General features: G+C 32.6%; 2 protein-coding genes across 2 annotated transcripts; one reads left to right on the forward strand and one right to left on the reverse strand.

Annotated features, from left to right (window-relative positions):
• Positions 1–4230: 4230 nt before the first annotated feature.
• On the forward strand, positions 4231–7148 carry LOC105142264 (probable sugar phosphate/phosphate translocator At5g04160). The gene is made up of 4 exons (XM_011049815.1): positions 4231–4876; positions 5598–5701; positions 6032–6260; positions 6817–7148. The coding sequence occupies exons 1-4, from the start codon at positions 4430–4432 to the stop codon at positions 6961–6963; spliced, it is 927 nt and encodes a 308-aa protein (XP_011048117.1). The 5' UTR covers positions 4231–4429; the 3' UTR covers positions 6964–7148.
• Positions 7149–7677: 529 nt separating this feature from the next.
• LOC105142265 (putative calcium-transporting ATPase 11, plasma membrane-type) lies at positions 7678–16975 on the reverse strand. The gene is made up of 7 exons (XM_011049816.1): positions 16553–16975; positions 12883–12937; positions 10818–12781; positions 10568–10726; positions 9075–9246; positions 8680–8978; positions 7678–8181 (listed from the first exon to the last, which is right to left on the reverse strand). The coding sequence occupies exons 1-7, from the start codon at positions 16721–16723 to the stop codon at positions 7879–7881; spliced, it is 3123 nt and encodes a 1040-aa protein (XP_011048118.1). The 5' UTR covers positions 16724–16975; the 3' UTR covers positions 7678–7878.
• Between the last annotated feature and the right edge of the window lie 1328 nt (positions 16976–18303).

An 18303-nucleotide genomic window follows, 5' to 3' on the forward strand; every position in this document is an offset into this window, starting at 1 on the left:
AATAGCATGCATGTTACTGCCAATGCTCCGAGTCTAGACATGTTATTGATTGATACGAGTCGACATGATGCATGTTTTAGCAATGTACCTTGTGATTTGCATGTTACAGATGGTTTATTTTTGTATTTAAGAGTATTTTTTAAAAAATTATTTATTTATTATTTATTTTAAATTAATATTTTTTAATATTTTTAGATTATTTTGATATGCTAATATCAAAATAATTTTTTAAAAAATATATTATTTTAGTATATTTTCAAGTAAAAAATATTTTAAAAAGCAACCGCTATCATATTATTATATACTCTCGACTAATAAAAATCAGAATTTTTTTTTTAATTTGATCCTCCATTTGATTTTTTATTATAAAATTGTTGTTTTTTTAATTAAATATAATAAAATAATTCAAAATACCTTTGTGCTAGAAACACAATTATAGTCATTATAATAGTTTTTATAATTCATAGTTAGAAAAAAAAAATAGTTATCTTTTGCCAGGAAATTAAAAGCATCCTTTTAAATATTTAAAGACAGTTCAGATAATACTATAATAATAATATATATACACACACTCTTAATTATTATCCTTGTTTTCATTCAAACTATTGTTCGTACCTGACATTAATTAAAAAAGGTATTAGTTGAGTTTATAATATGAAAAGAGCCTTGGATTACGATATTTATTTTTATTTTTTTATTAATGTGGATGTCCGGGTCAGCTTGCACGCACCACGACTAATTCCACGGTTCACTGAACATCCTGCAAGTCCAGTGAACAGGTAAGGTACCGCGAGGGTGACAGACATACCGCACATAGAGGACCCAGTAGAAATATAAAGGGAACAACTTGCTAACCTCACTCGTGACTCAGCGACTGTTGGGGCTGTTTGTCTTCTTTCAAGCCTAGACTACGATATTTATTTTGAAGTCACGGGATCTAGTAAAAAATATCATAATACTTGGTTGAAATATATATGTTGTTGAAGGGCTAAATTTCAAGGCTAACAATGGTTATTATTTGAAAAGAAGCGAAGAACTATATATATAATTAATATTTGCCTTCCTGTCTTTGTGGTTTAAGGAACATCGTTCCTGTTCCTTTCAATATATGTTGAAATATTAATTTCAATGATTTTCTACATTATGTAATAAGTTGGTATAAACTACTTGTATCTCAAATAGATGTTCATGGGTTCTTGTTAACCTAACAAATTGATTTCCACTCTCTCGTCTAGAACTACTCCTGCACTATCTTGTCTGTGGCCAGACAGCTTTGTTTGCAACTCTCTTTTGCTTCATTAACCACTGATGTCTGGAACTCTATCACTGTCTGTGACACGTTTGCTTCTAACACCAACCCATGAACACACAGGCATGCAGAAGGTGCATGAGCGATCGAACTGCAAAGCAAGGTCTCCAGTTCGTATGAGTTTTGGATTTCTAAGCAAAGGCGAGAGAGAAGAGAGGGATGTGAGGCACATCTTAGAGGTCATTGAAGCAGGAGGAGGCACATAATTCAAGTGATGCTTTATTAGAGCTAATTAAAGCATTTTCTTGTTCATGTGCTTGATGTAGGAATGACGATGAGAGAAAGAAAAGAGAGAGGTACTGTGAGGGAGAAAGAATTTATTTTTATTTTTTTGGCTAGTGAGAAATCATGTAGTCATGTTTCCATTTCTTTTTTCTTTTTTTTCATTTGCTTGATGCATATAGTATGATTTATTCTCATTAATTCTGGGCTAAGTTCTTGGATAAGCAATTTGCATATAATTTAAAATATATATATATAGGCAAAGCAAAAAAAAAAAAAACAAAGCATTGAATATAACATTTGAGGAAATTAACATCCTTTTAAATATATTGAAGTCCGTTTAAATAATACTATAATAAATATTATATAAGTTAAACATTTTTAAATATTATATAAAAAATGCGTGAATGTGATTTCAAAGCCCGTTTGAAATAAAATTGTGATTACATAATATTTAAGGATAAAAAGGGTTTGTAATAATTAAAATTATTGTATAGTGAAGTCACATGATCTAATAAAGAATGTCATGATGTTTTGGTAAATTATGTCACTGAAAGATCAAATTTTAAGGCTAATTACTATTTTTATTCAAAAAGAGCCAAGACCTATATAATATATGTTTGTTTTATTAGTGGTTTACAGCGCATCGTTTCTTTTGCTATTTATCAATTTTAATAATTTACTATATTAATTGATTCAATATAATATTAATTATTATGTAGTATTGTATCTTATTATGGTAGTTAAATTAATTTTACATCAAGTGGTATTAAAGAAAAAGAAAACATTTCTTATGGACTCGTGATTCAAGACTATAATCACTATACTAATCGTTATATTTTATATTTTATATTTTTAGAGAAAGCCCACGAGCATAAGTAATGTACAAACCCCACCTTAGAATAATGATCTTCGCTTAAAATAAAAGCTAAAGAATACAATATCAAAACTGTAAATTAGACCATCTAATCGAATATTAAAGAGGACTTAATCTCAGTTGATTTGTATATTAGTTTGAAAGTATATTTATCATGGAATAAATAATTTAAACACTTTTTATTAATTGAAAACTAAAAGAGTAAGGGGTGTTATTGTATTTATGCTCGTAAGATGCAATTTATTAAAATAATAATTTATTCTTATTCCTTTAGTTATTTTTTTAAATTTAAATTTTACTTTTAAATATTAATTTTATTAAAAAATAAGATTTATATTTTTTTTCAATTTATTTTTATTAAAGTTATCTCAATCTCATGACATGAGTTTTCTTTTTTTTTTTCCTATTTGATTTTTCCTCTTCAAATTCATCATTTAAGAACGAGTTTAAGAACCAAACTTCTTAATTTGTGTTGGTTTGAGTTATTTTTTTAAATTAATTTTTTTAAATTAATTTTTTTTATTATATCTTTTAATATTAGGTTGAATGGGGACTAAGTGTTTTTGTTTGTTTTGGTTAGTGTTCTATGAGATTATCCTCGTTTTATTACTAGAATCATGGGTCTAATTGATTGATTCGAATTATTTTTTTAATTGAATTTTTTTTCAATATTAGGTTAATTAAAAATTAAACATTATAGTTTGTTTTAATTTTTTTATATTGAAATATTATAATCTCATTACTCAAGTCGCAGATTTGACAACTTAACTCAAATTAACATAGGTTATTTTTATGTTATTTTTATAAATTATTTTTCTTTTTAATTTTATTATTCAATATTAAATTTATTAAAAATTGAGTTTCATAATTTATTTTAATTTTTTTTTGATATTATCATTATCTCATGACTAATATGTAAATTGTCGGTTTAACTCGAATCCATTAAATATATTGCTATCTTAATATTTATAAAAAAATTACATCTTGAATATTTATTTTTAATCAAATTATATTTTTATATATTATCTAAATTTTTTAAAAAATTTCAATAAAAAAATATTAACAACACCTAAATAATTTTACTTTAAAAAAAATAATCCAACTCATGACTAGTTAGCGCCAATATTCTCGCATGTCTAAAGCTTTATAAACGAGCGTCTTTTCTTCTTCTTTTCGGCCTGCATAAAATAGTCATTAGCTAATTATCTTGAAAACAATTTCAAAACTTCTAATATTGTTACTTATTATTTAATTATTTTATTAGATGCGACTCTCTTTAATAAATTCCTTAAGTAAGTTGCTAAATTATTGTCACATTTTATGTTACGGGTCACATCAAAATTTGTTTAAACATAAATATTTTTTTGACACGGATATATGTTTACTGATAAAAGAATATTAAATCATGTAAATATTAATTTAATATCACTTAATTAACTTGATATATTTAAAAATAATTAATAAAATAATAATTTAACTAAAAAAATTTAAGATAACATTATTTTTTTAATATGAAGACAACAACACATTTAATTAATCAGATTGATCAAAATTAATTTATTAAATCTATAATCAATATCATGAGACTATTATAATTTATTGAAAAGGAAATTAAAATAAATTATTAAGTTCAATTCTCAATAAACTCAATATTAAAAAATAATATTAAAATAATCAATGAAAAAGATTAAAAAAAACTTGAATAAATTCAGTTTAACCCAATAAAAGCATGACTCGGGTTATAAGACCCAAGTTACCCTATAAAAAATTAAAAATAAATTATAAAACTCAATTCTCAATTAACTCATTTGCACCTTCCGTTCTGAAAAATTCCACACCACGCACACACTCTCACTATCCCACGTATCCCATCTCACAATACAAAAGGACAAAACCCACCTCACCGAATCAAAAAGACAGAAACACACTGAAAACAGAAGACAAAACACCCAAAACTGCCATTGATGAAGCTCAAATGAGATACACAGATCAGCCTTTACAAAACTAAGCAAAACCCAACAATGTCATCATCTAAGAAACAAGCCCTTTTCATAGCTAGTCTTATAATCCTCTGGTACTCATCAAACATTGGTGTTTTGCTTCTAAACAAGCTCTTATTATCAAACTATGGCTTTAGATTTCCAATCTTTCTCACAATGTGCCACATGTCAGCTTGCGCTATACTTAGTTACTTGTCTATTGTTTTCTTCAAGATTGTGCCTTTGCAAGTTGTTAAATCTAAACCCCAGTTGTTAAAGATTGCAGCTTTGAGTGTTGTGTTTTGTGGGTCTGTTGTTGGTGGCAATATTTCTTTGAGGTACTTGCCCGTGTCGTTTAACCAGGCTGTTGGGGCCACTACACCTTTTTTTACTGCTGTTTTTGCTTACTTGATGACTTTCAAGAGGGAAGCCTGGGTTACTTATGGCGCTCTTGTGCCTGTTGTTGTTGGTGTAATTATTGCCAGTGGAGTAAGTTCTATTCTTTGGATCTTCAATTGGTTTTAGAATTATGGACTGTTTTTTGGTTTCAAGGTTGATCTGAAACTTTTTTCCTTTTCTTTTTATTTTGAGTCTTGAGATTGATTTTTGTCTTGTAAGCAATGGCAATTGATAATGATCATGCAGATCTAGGATCTTGTCTATTCGTGTTCGTGTGTGATAATCTATGCTTGTTTTTGTGCTGAGTATATGTTCTGTCTCAGATGTCACATGTGATAAGCAGATCTTGTTCCTTCCCTTTTTTCTTGGATTAGAAAATGGTGGGTCATAAAGCCAAAGTGCATTTCTTAGAGTGCAATTACTTCCTGGACTATGTAAGTTTGTAACAGCAAGAACACTGATTTTCGTTGGCACAAATCTGAAGCGTACAACGGTTACATTGATTGGTGGTTTTCACGTGAATCTCTGTGAGAGCAACCCAGTTTCTGCTGAAGCAATAGGAGATTCAGCTGAAGATGGTTTTATGCATCTAGCTAACCTTCTTATTACCGTATAAAATACTATAATGGTCACCTACTTGCTGTGGTTCGTCAAGGATTCAATTTCTTGTTTATGACGTCGCATTCTTTGCCTTTCTTGGCTTTATTTCTTAAGTTATCTCTATTTGCTAGATTGAGTGTGACGTTAATTTCTTCTGTTAGTTCCAAATTCCAGTGAAGTTCTAAGCTTTAAAATCTTCTGTTGATGACAGGGTGAGCCAGGTTTTCACTTGTTTGGCTTCATTATGTGCATAAGTGCGACTGCTGCAAGGGCATTCAAGTCTGTTCTTCAGGGCATCCTGCTTTCTTCTGAAGGGTAATGCTTCATTTGTCTGGTCATATTCAAGGAATGCCTTTTATTTTATTTTCTTTTTTCTTTTTAATTCAAGGTGGATGAAAACAAAACGGTAAGCTGTTCTCTTATAGTATCATCAGTTTATTTTTAATATCTCTATGTTGTTCTTAATCTTCATCATTTGGTCCAGGGGAGATAGATTAGAAAGAGAAGTATTTATCAAAATATTTTGATTGTTTGGTTGTTGGTTGATCTTGAAGCACCTGTTCTTCTATTTTCCAACTTGGGTCAATGTTGCTAAGTCACGCGTACATATGGCAACCTGACTTGTGCAACTCTTTTTTCTTGCAGAGAAAAGTTGAACTCAATGAATTTGCTATTGTACATGTCCCCAATTGCTGTTTTGGTATTATTACCTGCAGCACTTATAATGGAGCCGAATGTCTTGGATGTCACTTTAGAACTTGGAAGGAAACACAAGTATATGTGGCTGCTACTTCTCCTTAATTCAACAATGGCCTACTCAGCTAACTTGACAAACTTCTTGGTTACCAAACATACAAGTCCGCTGACACTCCAGGTTTGGAATTGTTTGGCATTTTCGCATGTTCTTTTTTGTTAATGATTGGCATGGATTTCATGGTATATTGCCCATTGCTGGAATAATTTATTGGGAATTTTATTTGGCAATGATACTGATGTGTAGTCTCTGCCAACCACTGCTCTACTTGTAATCTGCAATATTTTGAATTACGCAAACTTGTCAAATTCTTATCAACATATTTGTTTCATAGATTTGTTGACATTGCTATATGATTTCATACACCAGAGAAATTGAAATGGCCGTGTCTCTCCATGTTAAAATCATCTTCCTACAGTTTCATTTGGTCTTTTTGCCCAGGCTTCGGCATACTCTCTCGTAGTACTACCAAAATCCTTATTGCCTTCTTTAGCTGAAACAGAATGACCCTTGTCTTGGTTATAATTTTAGAACATTTGCTCATGTTAGGAAACCAATTTTTGGTAGTCAAGTTTGTAGAAATCAACCAGAGAAAAGAAATCAGAGTTATTTGTAATTTGGTCAGTTTGCATTTCTTCTGAACCTTTTGCCTTTTCCTTTGGAATGCTGCAATCAGGTGTTAGGCAATGCAAAGGGTGCTGTGGCTGTTGTTATCTCAATTTTTATCTTCAGGAATCCTGTAACATTTGTGGGCATCGCCGGATATTCAATGACCGTTCTCGGGGTGGTTGCTTATGGAGAAGCAAAGAGAAGATTTAGATGAATTATCTGCCACGGTTTCGGATTATTATTCTGTCTTCACGTAGAGATTAGTGAAGCTGTAAGGGCAATTAAAATTTTTTCATTCATAGAGAGATATGCATTATTGTGTGTATTTATGATGCTTACAAAGCATTAACACCATTATATTTGATTGTGTCCTCATTTGTTTGGGTAAGAAAATTGATGAAAGAGTTTTTTTTCTGAAAAATAAATATATATTTCTTAGTTAATTTTATTGTTTTTTATACATTATTATTATTATTTTTTATTTGAAGAGAATATCTTTTCTATTTTTATTTTTTTATTCAAGTTTTTTAGTTTTTCTATGTGGAATCGAATATCTTTTGGCAAGTAGAAACATGAAAAAAATAAAAAATAGATATTTTGGATCTTGATCTTGTTCTTTAGAGTTTTTATTTATAACAAATCCTTGTATTCATTACTTTTATTTACGATTTCTATGCCTTATTGTTGAATAATCATGCCCTTATAAGTTTGTAACAAAGGATACAATACAACAAACCTGTTATCTTTCGCTTCTTTTTGTGTCAGCAATTGTATTCACCCAACCTAGTTTATGGAAGAGGAGGAAGATTTGGAAGGCAGGTAGGCATTCCAGGTTGGATCTGTGATGCATGGGACCTCAACCTTCTGTTCTTCCAAGTGACATTTCCCTAGGGATTATAAACTCAAGCAACGATGTTCAATAATTTCCAAGCCAAATTATATTGAAGGAAAAAGATATGTTCAAAAGACCGACTGTATTTGCAGTAAGGGGGTTTCATTCCGTCAATTACCCAAAAGGAGGAAAACAATTCAAAAGACCTGTCACTGTCCTGCATGTTTGTTAAGTAGTCATGGATTTTTTGAGTAAAAACAAAAAAACGGAAGGAAGAAGAACAGGGAGGGTTCCTTTTTAAGCTTGGTCTGGACCAGCGGGGAGAGCATCATAACCATCATGCTGCTTAGGATTCCCTCTTTCAACAGGAATGCACTTTAGGACAACGGCAACGGGCATGCTAACAGCTCCAACTAGAACGCAGAATAGCCACATTTGCCAGCTCAAGGGCACTGTGCTTGCAAGAGTTCCCAGGAACTCGACTATGATTACTTGGAATACGATTGTTATAACCATAACACCTATGAATATGCAGCTGCTGAACATGCCCCGAAAGACGTTTATCTTCTCTATATCACGACTGTTTATTTCATTAAACACCTGAGAGTGAAACAAAAGTGAATCAATATTGAGTTCGACAATAAATTTAAGGATTCCTCATATATCACACAAGTTTGGTCCAACCAAGATCCTATGCACTAGGATTTTTTTTTTTTTTCCTAACATAATGGACTTGGAGATAAATGCATGAATGCCTTCAAAGAAAATTAAATATAAGAAATATCAGGGGCTACTGTAATATGAAATCATTGACAGACTGACTGCTTAGGAAATAGAAACATTGGCTTCCAGGAACAGAAATGTAAATATACTCAGCATAACATGGTTTCGCTCTCTAACCCCTGGAAAAGAAAAAAAAAGAGAGTTTGGTTCACTCTTAAAATAAGCAGCTAGTTTACAGTGGTTTATTGATCATTTTACAGTCAAATAATAAATATGTTGAAAAAAAATTGAGCAGGTATAAAATGAAAGTAATTCCAATATGGAGAAAGAAGAATGCACAACGAAACTAGAAGGCTGAATCCAGTAACTACATACCTGGCAAAACACGAAAGTGTTGAATATCACAGTATTGAGCATAGTGGTAGCATCTGTGCCACCTATTCCTAAAAGACGCTTCCCATCAAATTGGAGAACTGCAAGGATGACCAGCTGATAGATACTCTGACCAAATATATTCCTCCACATGGTCTTTGTAATGAAGCTTGCACCCCTCCCTATAGGTGCCCTTTTCATCAGCCCATCATTTGGAGGTTCTGTAGCAAGCGCCAATGCCCCAAGTGTGTCCATAATCATGTTAACCCAAAGCAACTGCACAGCAGTCAGGGGAGCAGATCCTGAAAATTGAAGAAAAAGAGGAAAACAACGTAATATTTAGCAGTCATAATGATGTTTCAAAGATGAAAAGGCTTTAAAGTCACCAACCACCGCACCTGTGATGCATGCAGAGGCAAAATTAATTACGAGAGCGACAACGTTAACTGTTAGCTGGAATTGCACAAACTTTTGAATGTTTATGTAGACCGCACGACCCCATTTAGCAACATTTACAATGGTCCTAAAATTGTCATCCATTATGATGACATCAGCACTTTCTTTTGCAACCTGCACGTCATGAAAACATGAAGCGACTGTGTTTAGCAGAATATCAAATGGCATCGGTGCAATTCCAGTTTCAGGGAATGAATGAGAAATGAAAGTCTAATTGTTTGAAAACATCTGACAAACATCTTGACAAACATCTCTTATCATGTTTCAACTGCAGATGTCAAAATTAAAGCAGACAAATCTTTTCTCTTAAAAAAATGATGTCAAGATTGCTAACTAGAAGCAATAATGGCTTCAATCCGTTCAGATTACAAAAGAGAAGAGTTCAATGTCAAGGAACTAAATTTCTTGAAGAGTAAAGAAGAAAAGGAAGAAAAAGGTAGACACTTGAGACAACTTTACTTAAGTTTGAAAATGAGGCTGGTAAAGTACTCTTTAAGCTGCATGGTTACAAGGAAAACAGATACGCTTAAAGAAAAACAATTATGTTTACACTGTTTCAGACTAATTAAAGGTGATTGGAACTAGTAACCTAGACTAGAATCAACAAATTTGCTTTTACACCATTTTCAGTTTTGCCAGAGGTAGAGAAGAACTTAACCTCCAACACAGCTCCATGAAACTATGGGGTAACGAAAACATAAAAGAAGACAGGTTAGATGAAAGAGCTGAGTGTTTAGTTGGTTAAATGAGATCTTCTGGTGAAGGCAGATTGAGGGATGAACCTCAATTATGGTTTTCAACAAACGTCCCAAAACAAGTAGAAGTTTTGAATTGAAATTTATTTCACAAATCAGTCCTCCCAGAAGCTAATCATGTTTCTTTTTCTATGACAGAATAAGGACAGCAAACACCAAGCTATAATAGGAAGGAAAAATGAAAATAAAAAAATCTCATCTTTATACTGTTCCATTCCATATGAAAACTATGTGATATTTTTTCTTGGGTTTAAAATCTAAGACTCGTGTTTCAAGAAAAAATAGGATGATACATGTCAGATATACAATGTGCTGCAAAACACAATTGAAAAAGGCAACATTGAAGTTTATTATATAAGCAAAGAATAATGGTAAAGACACCAGAACTTTCACTAACTGATGTGGAAGCCTGTGAGTAAGTAATTGATGTGGAGGCTTATGAGCAAGCATTGTTATTGCTTGTAAGCAAATACGCAAACAGAAGGAAAATATTGTGTGAATAAGAAAAGTGTGATTGGATTAAAAAACAAAACCAGAAAGGGGGAAGCAGAAGCGGACAATAATAATTATGGCATGAATGAAAATAACTAATAGGAAGTGAAAATAGCAAAAGAAGAAGAATACATTTCTAAACTCGTCAGAATCAGTTATATGACAAATAAAATTACAGGAAGACAGACCTCTGTTCCTGCTATGCCCATAGAAAGTCCAATGTCAGCCTCATGCAATGCGGGAGCATCATTGGTCCCATCACCAGTTACCGCTACCACCTCTTTAAACATATTCTTCAAATTAGTTACCAATTTGTGCTTATCCAAAGGCAAAGACCGAGCCATTACCTGTTTCCCAGAAAAGCAACGAACACAGTTATGCATTGTAGAATGGATGTGCCAAAGGTGTTAAATTTTACAACGCAGTCAATTCCAAAACCTGAATTTTGGGAATGTTTTCCCTCATCTGCTGAGGATTCATGATACGAAAATCAGGTCCTTCTATGGCCACACCACCCTCAGTAAGTATTCCGCATTCCTTGGCTATAGCTTTGGCTGTATTTATATTATCACCGGTTACCATACGAACAGTTATGCCTGCTGCAAGACAAGTCTGAACAGCATCCTTGACACCAGGACGCACTGGATCCTTGATTCCAACAACTGTTACCAACGTGTAGCCAAAATCAGGGATGCTGCCGCCTTCATAAGCAGGGTCATCTAGATCTTTAAAAGCCAAGCATAGAGTTCTCAGAGCTTCAGAGGCAAAGCCATTTATAACATCTGATATGCTCAATATCTGTTCTTCAGAAAGAGGAACTGATTTCCCGCTGTCATCAAGGAACTTGTCACACATTTTTAATACGATTTCCGATGCACCTTTGCAGAAAGCTCGTAGCTCCCCACTAGGAAGTGCCACTAGCACGGACATCTTTTTCCTCACAGAATTGAAAGGCTCAACCTTCATTATCTGAAAATCTTTGCGTTGTGCATCAAAGTCACCGCCCAAAAGCAAGCCAAATTCAAACAGAGCTTTCTCTGTCGGTGTTCCTAAAATCTTGTTCTGTCCATTTTCATCTTTACTTGTTTCACAAGCAGTATTTTGAAATATAACCTGAAACAGGAGGCTTAATACACCTTCAGATATTCCCATCTCTAAAATGCCTTCACTGTGTCTGCTTTTAATAACTTCAGTTTTTCCACATATCCATATCTTATCAACTACCATGCAATTTGTGGTTAACGTCCCTGTCTTGTCTGTGCAAATGCAAGTAGCAGAACCCATTGTCTCACAAGCAGAGAGATGCCTGACAAGTGCCTTCTCATTCATTAGTTTCTTCATTGCAAAGGCAAGACTCAAAGTCACTGCCAATGGTAATCCTTCAGGAACAGCAACTACGATTATTGTTACTGCAATAGCAAAGTAGTTAAGAAGTGTCATCGCATCACTTGAAGACCAATCTGTGAACTCATTATGAAGCGCCTTTTCCACCAGAAACCTCACAGTTAACACCAAAAATGTAAGCACAGCAAAAGCCAAACCGATCTTTCCAATAACAGTAGCAACCCCATTCAACTTTACCTGAAGTGGGGTCTCATCTTCTCCACCCTCACTAAGAGTTTCCATCAGCTTTCCCCATTCAGTCCTCATACCAACTGCAGTCACTATCATCTTTCCTGACCCATCCTGCACTTTAGTTCCTGAAAGAAGTAAAGGTTTATTTTCATATACATTCACTGGTTCACTCTCCCCTGATAAGCTTGACTCATCAATCACCAAGCTGTATCCTGATATGTAAATCCCATCAGCTGGAACTATGTCTCCGATAGATAATTGGACCACATCTCCAACAAGCAAGTCATAAATGGAGATCTCTTGTTTTCGTCCATCTCTTGTCACCTGAATAGAAATCTTTTTCTTTTCCCTATCCAGGTCCCTAAATTGTAAGGATTGGTTGTAATCACTTGCAGCAGTAACCATGACTACCAAGAATACACTAAGTATGATTCCCAATCCATCATACATGCCCTTCGGCCACCCTTCAGTAGCAATTCCTACACCTATAGAAACCAAAGCACATATCATAAGGATAATCAATGTCAAGTCTTGCATTGCTTCCCACACAAACATTAAAAAGCTTCGAGGAGGTTTCTCTATGTAACGGTTGCAGCCATAAATCTTTTGTCTGGTAGATACATCACTAGTGCGAACACCTTCTTCGAATGAGACAGAGACTTTCTCTGCAATCCCATCAACTCCACCATTTTTTTTCAAACCCTTCATGCCATGCTCACGAACAATAGATGCAAGTTCATCTGGATCAATTCCAAAACCTGCTTCTTTAACCTCATCTGAAATCTTGTGTTCAGATTGACCAGAAGCATTTTCAGCTGCAGCTCCAGCTGTCAAACAAACACGAAGAGAGAAAAGGGTAAATATTTGATGTAACCAATTTAAGACTCAAATTTAGTCTACATGGAGGTCGTAGCTCCAAGCAATATACCATCAAGGAACTGCAGAGCTGCTCTTTTGACATAAAGAGCAATTCGTATCTTTTCCTGATTGAGAGAGATTAAAAAAAGTTAGTGATGATCAGCCATTTACAGCTGTAAAAGATAGGGAACTTCACAAATTAAGTGCTACCTCAAACCATCTTAGCAATGCTCAATGCAGCAAGCTTTATTTCATGGTTATGATACATGCAATATTTCAAATGAACCCAAAATCCATCTTCAAAATGGGTAATGAACTCCCTTCAAATGAAAGACATGTTGATGTTCTCACCATTTGTGATATAAAGAAGTTCATAAAGTTGACGAGTCTTCATGGAGATAATATTATGTTTGTAAGCTACAATGGTGGTCATTAGATGCTAACTAGATGAAACGATCATGGTTGAAATTAATCCACTCAACTAACTAGTAATTCACATCAACACACTCAACTAACTGGCCAGTAAGCAAGATTTCACACAAGATTATTGAGAAATGCTGGGGAAGGTTTAGAAATAATTAAGTGGATTTAAGCAGGAGTTACAAATTCCTACAATGACACTTATTTACAATTGCCAAAACTCCTGCCATGTCATTCGTATCTACATGCTAGAAACTTAGCTAGAATCAAACATGTATCCGACTAATTATCCAATGATTCTGAAAGGGTAAAAAGAGTAAAGAGCACATTTCATTGACATTGTTGATGGGTTCAATAGAGTATGTGTAAGTATAATTTAATGGAAAAGGGATGAAGCTATGCATTAAACTAGGATTGCATAACAATCTCATTTAAACCTACCAATTTTATTTTATTTTTTAAAAAAGGGAACAATTGACTCTGACATCTCTTTAGATCGTTACATGTTTTACTATTATTTTAGTTTATGACTGTACCCTTGGATGCGTTTTAATAAAATATTATCTACACATTAGGAATAAAAGGATGCTTCTTGTTTTACTGCTACAGGTTAACTCCTTTAAATAAAGACCAGATAAAACGGAGATCATGCGGTGTTTTATTTTGGAGGCAAGATGGTCACTGGACATTTTATGCGCGCCTTCGTTAAGATAAAAGAATGACCATTTTATGAGGGTCTCTCTCTGTCCATTTTCAGAAGGGTTTCACTAAAAGAAGAGTGTGCTTACAATCGACAGACAACCATTTGATCTACCTTCAGAATTTTAAAGAGCTATTTCATCGTTGATGATGTAAACTAATTACAAGCTATAAATTAAAAACAGTTATGTGACCTACGACTCCACCACGAGTCAAATATTTTTATTTTTTATAAAAAATTATATTTATAGGTTTTTACAAAGCGTTTCTGTAATTTAAAAAATTTAAGTTGAAATATTTTTTTTTATAAATACATATAATTAAATAAATTAAGAATTATATATGCTGACTAATAAATAAAAAATCAATAATAATATCTAAAAATAAAACTTTAAAAAATAAAAGATAAATGTAGATCAAAACATTTAATCTCGAAAGACTAGATATTTGCTTGGTTATGTTTACTAAATTTGTTTATTAAAATAATTTGTTATTCAAGCAAACAATAATGAAAATAGACACAACTTAAATTAATTGACTAAAATAAAAGGGCAAAAAAATCATCATAGTGCTACATATATTAGAAATATTATCTAAAAAAAAAACTTTATTTTCAAAAATAAAATTTATTCATACAAAAGATTAAAAAAAAAAATAGTCAGGCCTCTATTTTTTTTACTGCAACTAGGCTGGGTGAAATGTAGTTCGCCTCAAATTTTTTTGGAAAAAAAAGACAATGCACCGTCTAATTTGCTCAAATTATAGCCACTATGGTGACTGAAAAATCAGGGCTTTAGTTTTTTTGGCCAAAAAACCTATTTTTCAATCTATTTTTGTCATAGAACACCTATAAAATACTTTAAGAACCATAATAAACTTATCTATAACCTCAAAAAACCATCTCAAAAACAAAAATCAACTTGAAACTAAAAATCTACTCAAGAACAATTCTGTTTTTCACGAACTTTAAAGGTAAAAAAACACCTAACATGAACTCTCTTCATCAAATATCATTTGACATAAATTTTATCTGTTTTGGTTGCCTAAATTGGTATCAACCGCATGTTTCTCTCACTACTACCGAACTCTTGCGACCTCTTACTTCTCTCTCTTAAATAAGAACTAAAAAATAATAAAAATAAATTTTATATCAAAATTAAATTTGAAAAATATTGAGGTGTCAAAATTATATAATTCACGTTATTTATTAAGTTCGAGGACCAAATGCATTTTTTTCGAAATTTATAGCACATCACCTATGTTTGTTTGACGTCTTTTTCATTTCAGTCCCTCTTCCTTTAATCCCATAATTTCATGGGAAATCAAAATACATTGGTCTTCAATTACAGCTAAATCATCAAAAAAATAATAATTTGATGACCAAATTAAAAAAATATATTATTTCACACAGTCCATTCAAAGTAATGTCTGACAGGATAAAGAGTGTCCGCCTACCTGGTGAAAAACCCAGATCTTTTAGATTTATACTAAATAAAGTGATAAAGATTAATAACAGAACACAATGGTGATAATAGTTTATTAAAATTCCTGCAAGCCGTGTCTATACCGCGTTCACAGTATTCTATCACAATATATGGGATGGTGATAATATTTTATCAAAATTCTTGCAAGCCGTGTCTATACCGCGTTCACAGTATTCTATCACAGTATAATATAATAGATACTAGATGTAATATCCAGTTAGTGAGCTCAGGACGCAACAATCTTAACTGCTAAAATCAGTTTAAAACTGTTGAAGACTAGCATTGAATTATTAAAAAGACAACAGATCCGAGGCGACGAATGGCAAACAATTTTAAATGAAGACAACATCAAGGGGGCCAAACACTATGAGAGGATTAGATTGAGAAACACATTTTTTTACTTCTTTAAAAAGCGATTCAAATAAGCCATCGTCATCATGAAAACTTTTATATGAAAATAGGTGCCTTTCTGGGTTAGATCACATTTATGGAGACAAGGCTGCAGAGGAAAGGTCGCGGAAACTTCGTGCCTTGCCATTACTTGAATAAAAAAAGTCAACAATTAATGTCTTTGAAGGGACCACCAAGCGAAAGGATAAAACAGAAAAAGTATTTATGAAAAGAAAAACTGGCACTCCGTGTATCCACCTCGAAATCTCAAGCAATACACGTCGTCATGTCAAGGACACATAACAGTCAACGTCAAAGCAACTCATTGGCCAAAAAATTCCAGCCTGTACAAGTGGGACCCACTTGCAGTACATTAACGAATATTAAAAGAGCAACGGTTTGTTTGCATTAACAAAATCTTAGCACTAAACCCTAAGCTCCCTGTATGGTTCCCGAGAAATTAAAATCAGCTACACTTCCTTTCCCTCTGGAAAAGGATAGTTAAAAAAAAAACGTAAAAAGTTGTAGCTTTTAATAGCTGGAATTCCTTACTGAAAAAGAATTCAAAGTAATTGAATTTTGTTTCACCCAATATTCCCTTTGGTTACCTAGAAAAACAGGAGAAATAACAAAGCACGCATCTCGCATTTCTCAGTCCTTTCAAACAATCTACAGATTTTTAGATCTTAAATCTAAAGAACGGCAAATTGTTACCAGTATATTAAAAAAAGATAGAGAGAGAAAGACCTGGATGCTGCGTATTTTGCGTTCGGCTGCGGCTCGCTTAGCCAGATCGGCGACCATACGGAAACGCCGGCGAGGATTTTTGACAATAGTAACAGCTCGTCTCCATTTCCTTAACGCATCTTCCGATGTATTCTTGGACTCCACTTCAAAATCCTTCAATAACTTGTCCATTTCTTTCTCCAATTAATTGCCGAACAGCAGCACCGGCGCTATACTACGGGTGCTGCGCGACTGGTGGTGAAAGAAACGCGTTTACCCAACAACGAAATGACAAGTGAGAAGAATTGATATGGTATATTTATATGGATGGATCTAATAACAAATACGATATAATCTGGCGATGATAGCGCAAACAGAGAGAGAGTTTGTGGAGACGACGTTCTGGATGCAAGTGGGTAGTTTTGTAGTGGAAGTCGCAACAGGCAACTCATTATACGAATATATGGTCTCCTTTGTCGTTCGAAAGAGTTTTCTGTAAAAGTTTTTTATTTTTTCAAATTAATTTTTCATATATTTTTAAATAATAATATTAAAAATAAATTTTATTTTTAAAATTAATTATTATCATAATATTAACAGGCTCTGTACTAGATCATGGCTCCCATTGCACGCTGCATGTGAAGTTAATTTTTTCTTGAATATAAAAAATTATTTAGATATTGATAATGTTTCTCTATAATAAAAATAAATAAATTATGTAGGGGTTGATCTAATGTAACAATTAACTTTATATGTTAAAAAACAATATGAAGAACTCATAAAAATATAATTTGATTTAAAAAAATAGTCAAGTATTAAAGAATAAGATCAACTGGGTTAATATGAATTAACATGTAGAATTCACGACATATTTTAAGAGATTATGATAAAATTATATAAAATAAATTATAAAAATAATTCACAATTAATCTAATGTTGAAGCCTTGAAGTATAGAAATGAAAGAAAAAATCAATTAATAAATAACTTAAAAAATCTATCCGAGTTAACTTGTCAAATTAGTGATTCGGGTCATAAAACTGAGATAAATTCATATAAAAATTCAAAATAAATAACAAGGTTTAATTTTCAATTAGCTCAATATTAAAAAAATAAAATTAAAAATATATAAAAATAACTTAAATCAATTTATCAAATTTATTACCCAAGTCATGAGATTGAAATAACCTTATAGCATTAAAAAAAAAGACTATTCTCATATCATGAAGCATAGATAATCAAGTCAACTTGAGCTAACCTATTAAGCATTATTATCATATCATTAGGCTAGAATAATCTAATAAAAAACAAATAAAATAAATCATAAAGTTTATTTTTTAACTAACTTAATGTTAAATAATAAAATTAAAAAAGAATTTAAATGAAGCAGATTAACCTATAAAAATAAAATAAACTAAAAACATCATTTCATTTCCAATAAATAGTACAATCCAAGGAGTGGAGCGGTAAGAACCAGTCCTCTTTCAGTTTTTTTTTTTAAAAAAAACAATTTAAGTTATCTACCAGGGAAAGATTATCTACCAGGGAGGGAGGGAGAGATGGTCCAAGGTCAAATGAGAATACGCGCTAGCTGACTTACGACGGGGAATCGGAGGGGAAGAATAAAAAGAAGATGAGAATTCAAATCAATACTGCTCTCATACAAGGAGAAGGGGGGTGGTACGGATAGGAGCAAACTAGCATCGAACTGCGACCCCATTTTAGCCGTCGTTTTCGCGACGTGGAGAGGTAGCATAAAGACATCAGGATAGAT

This window comes from Populus euphratica, unplaced genomic scaffold, assembly GCF_000495115.2.
Source record: "Populus euphratica unplaced genomic scaffold, PopEup_1.0 scaffold138.1, whole genome shotgun sequence".
Taxonomy (NCBI): Eukaryota; Viridiplantae; Streptophyta; class Magnoliopsida; order Malpighiales; family Salicaceae; genus Populus; species Populus euphratica.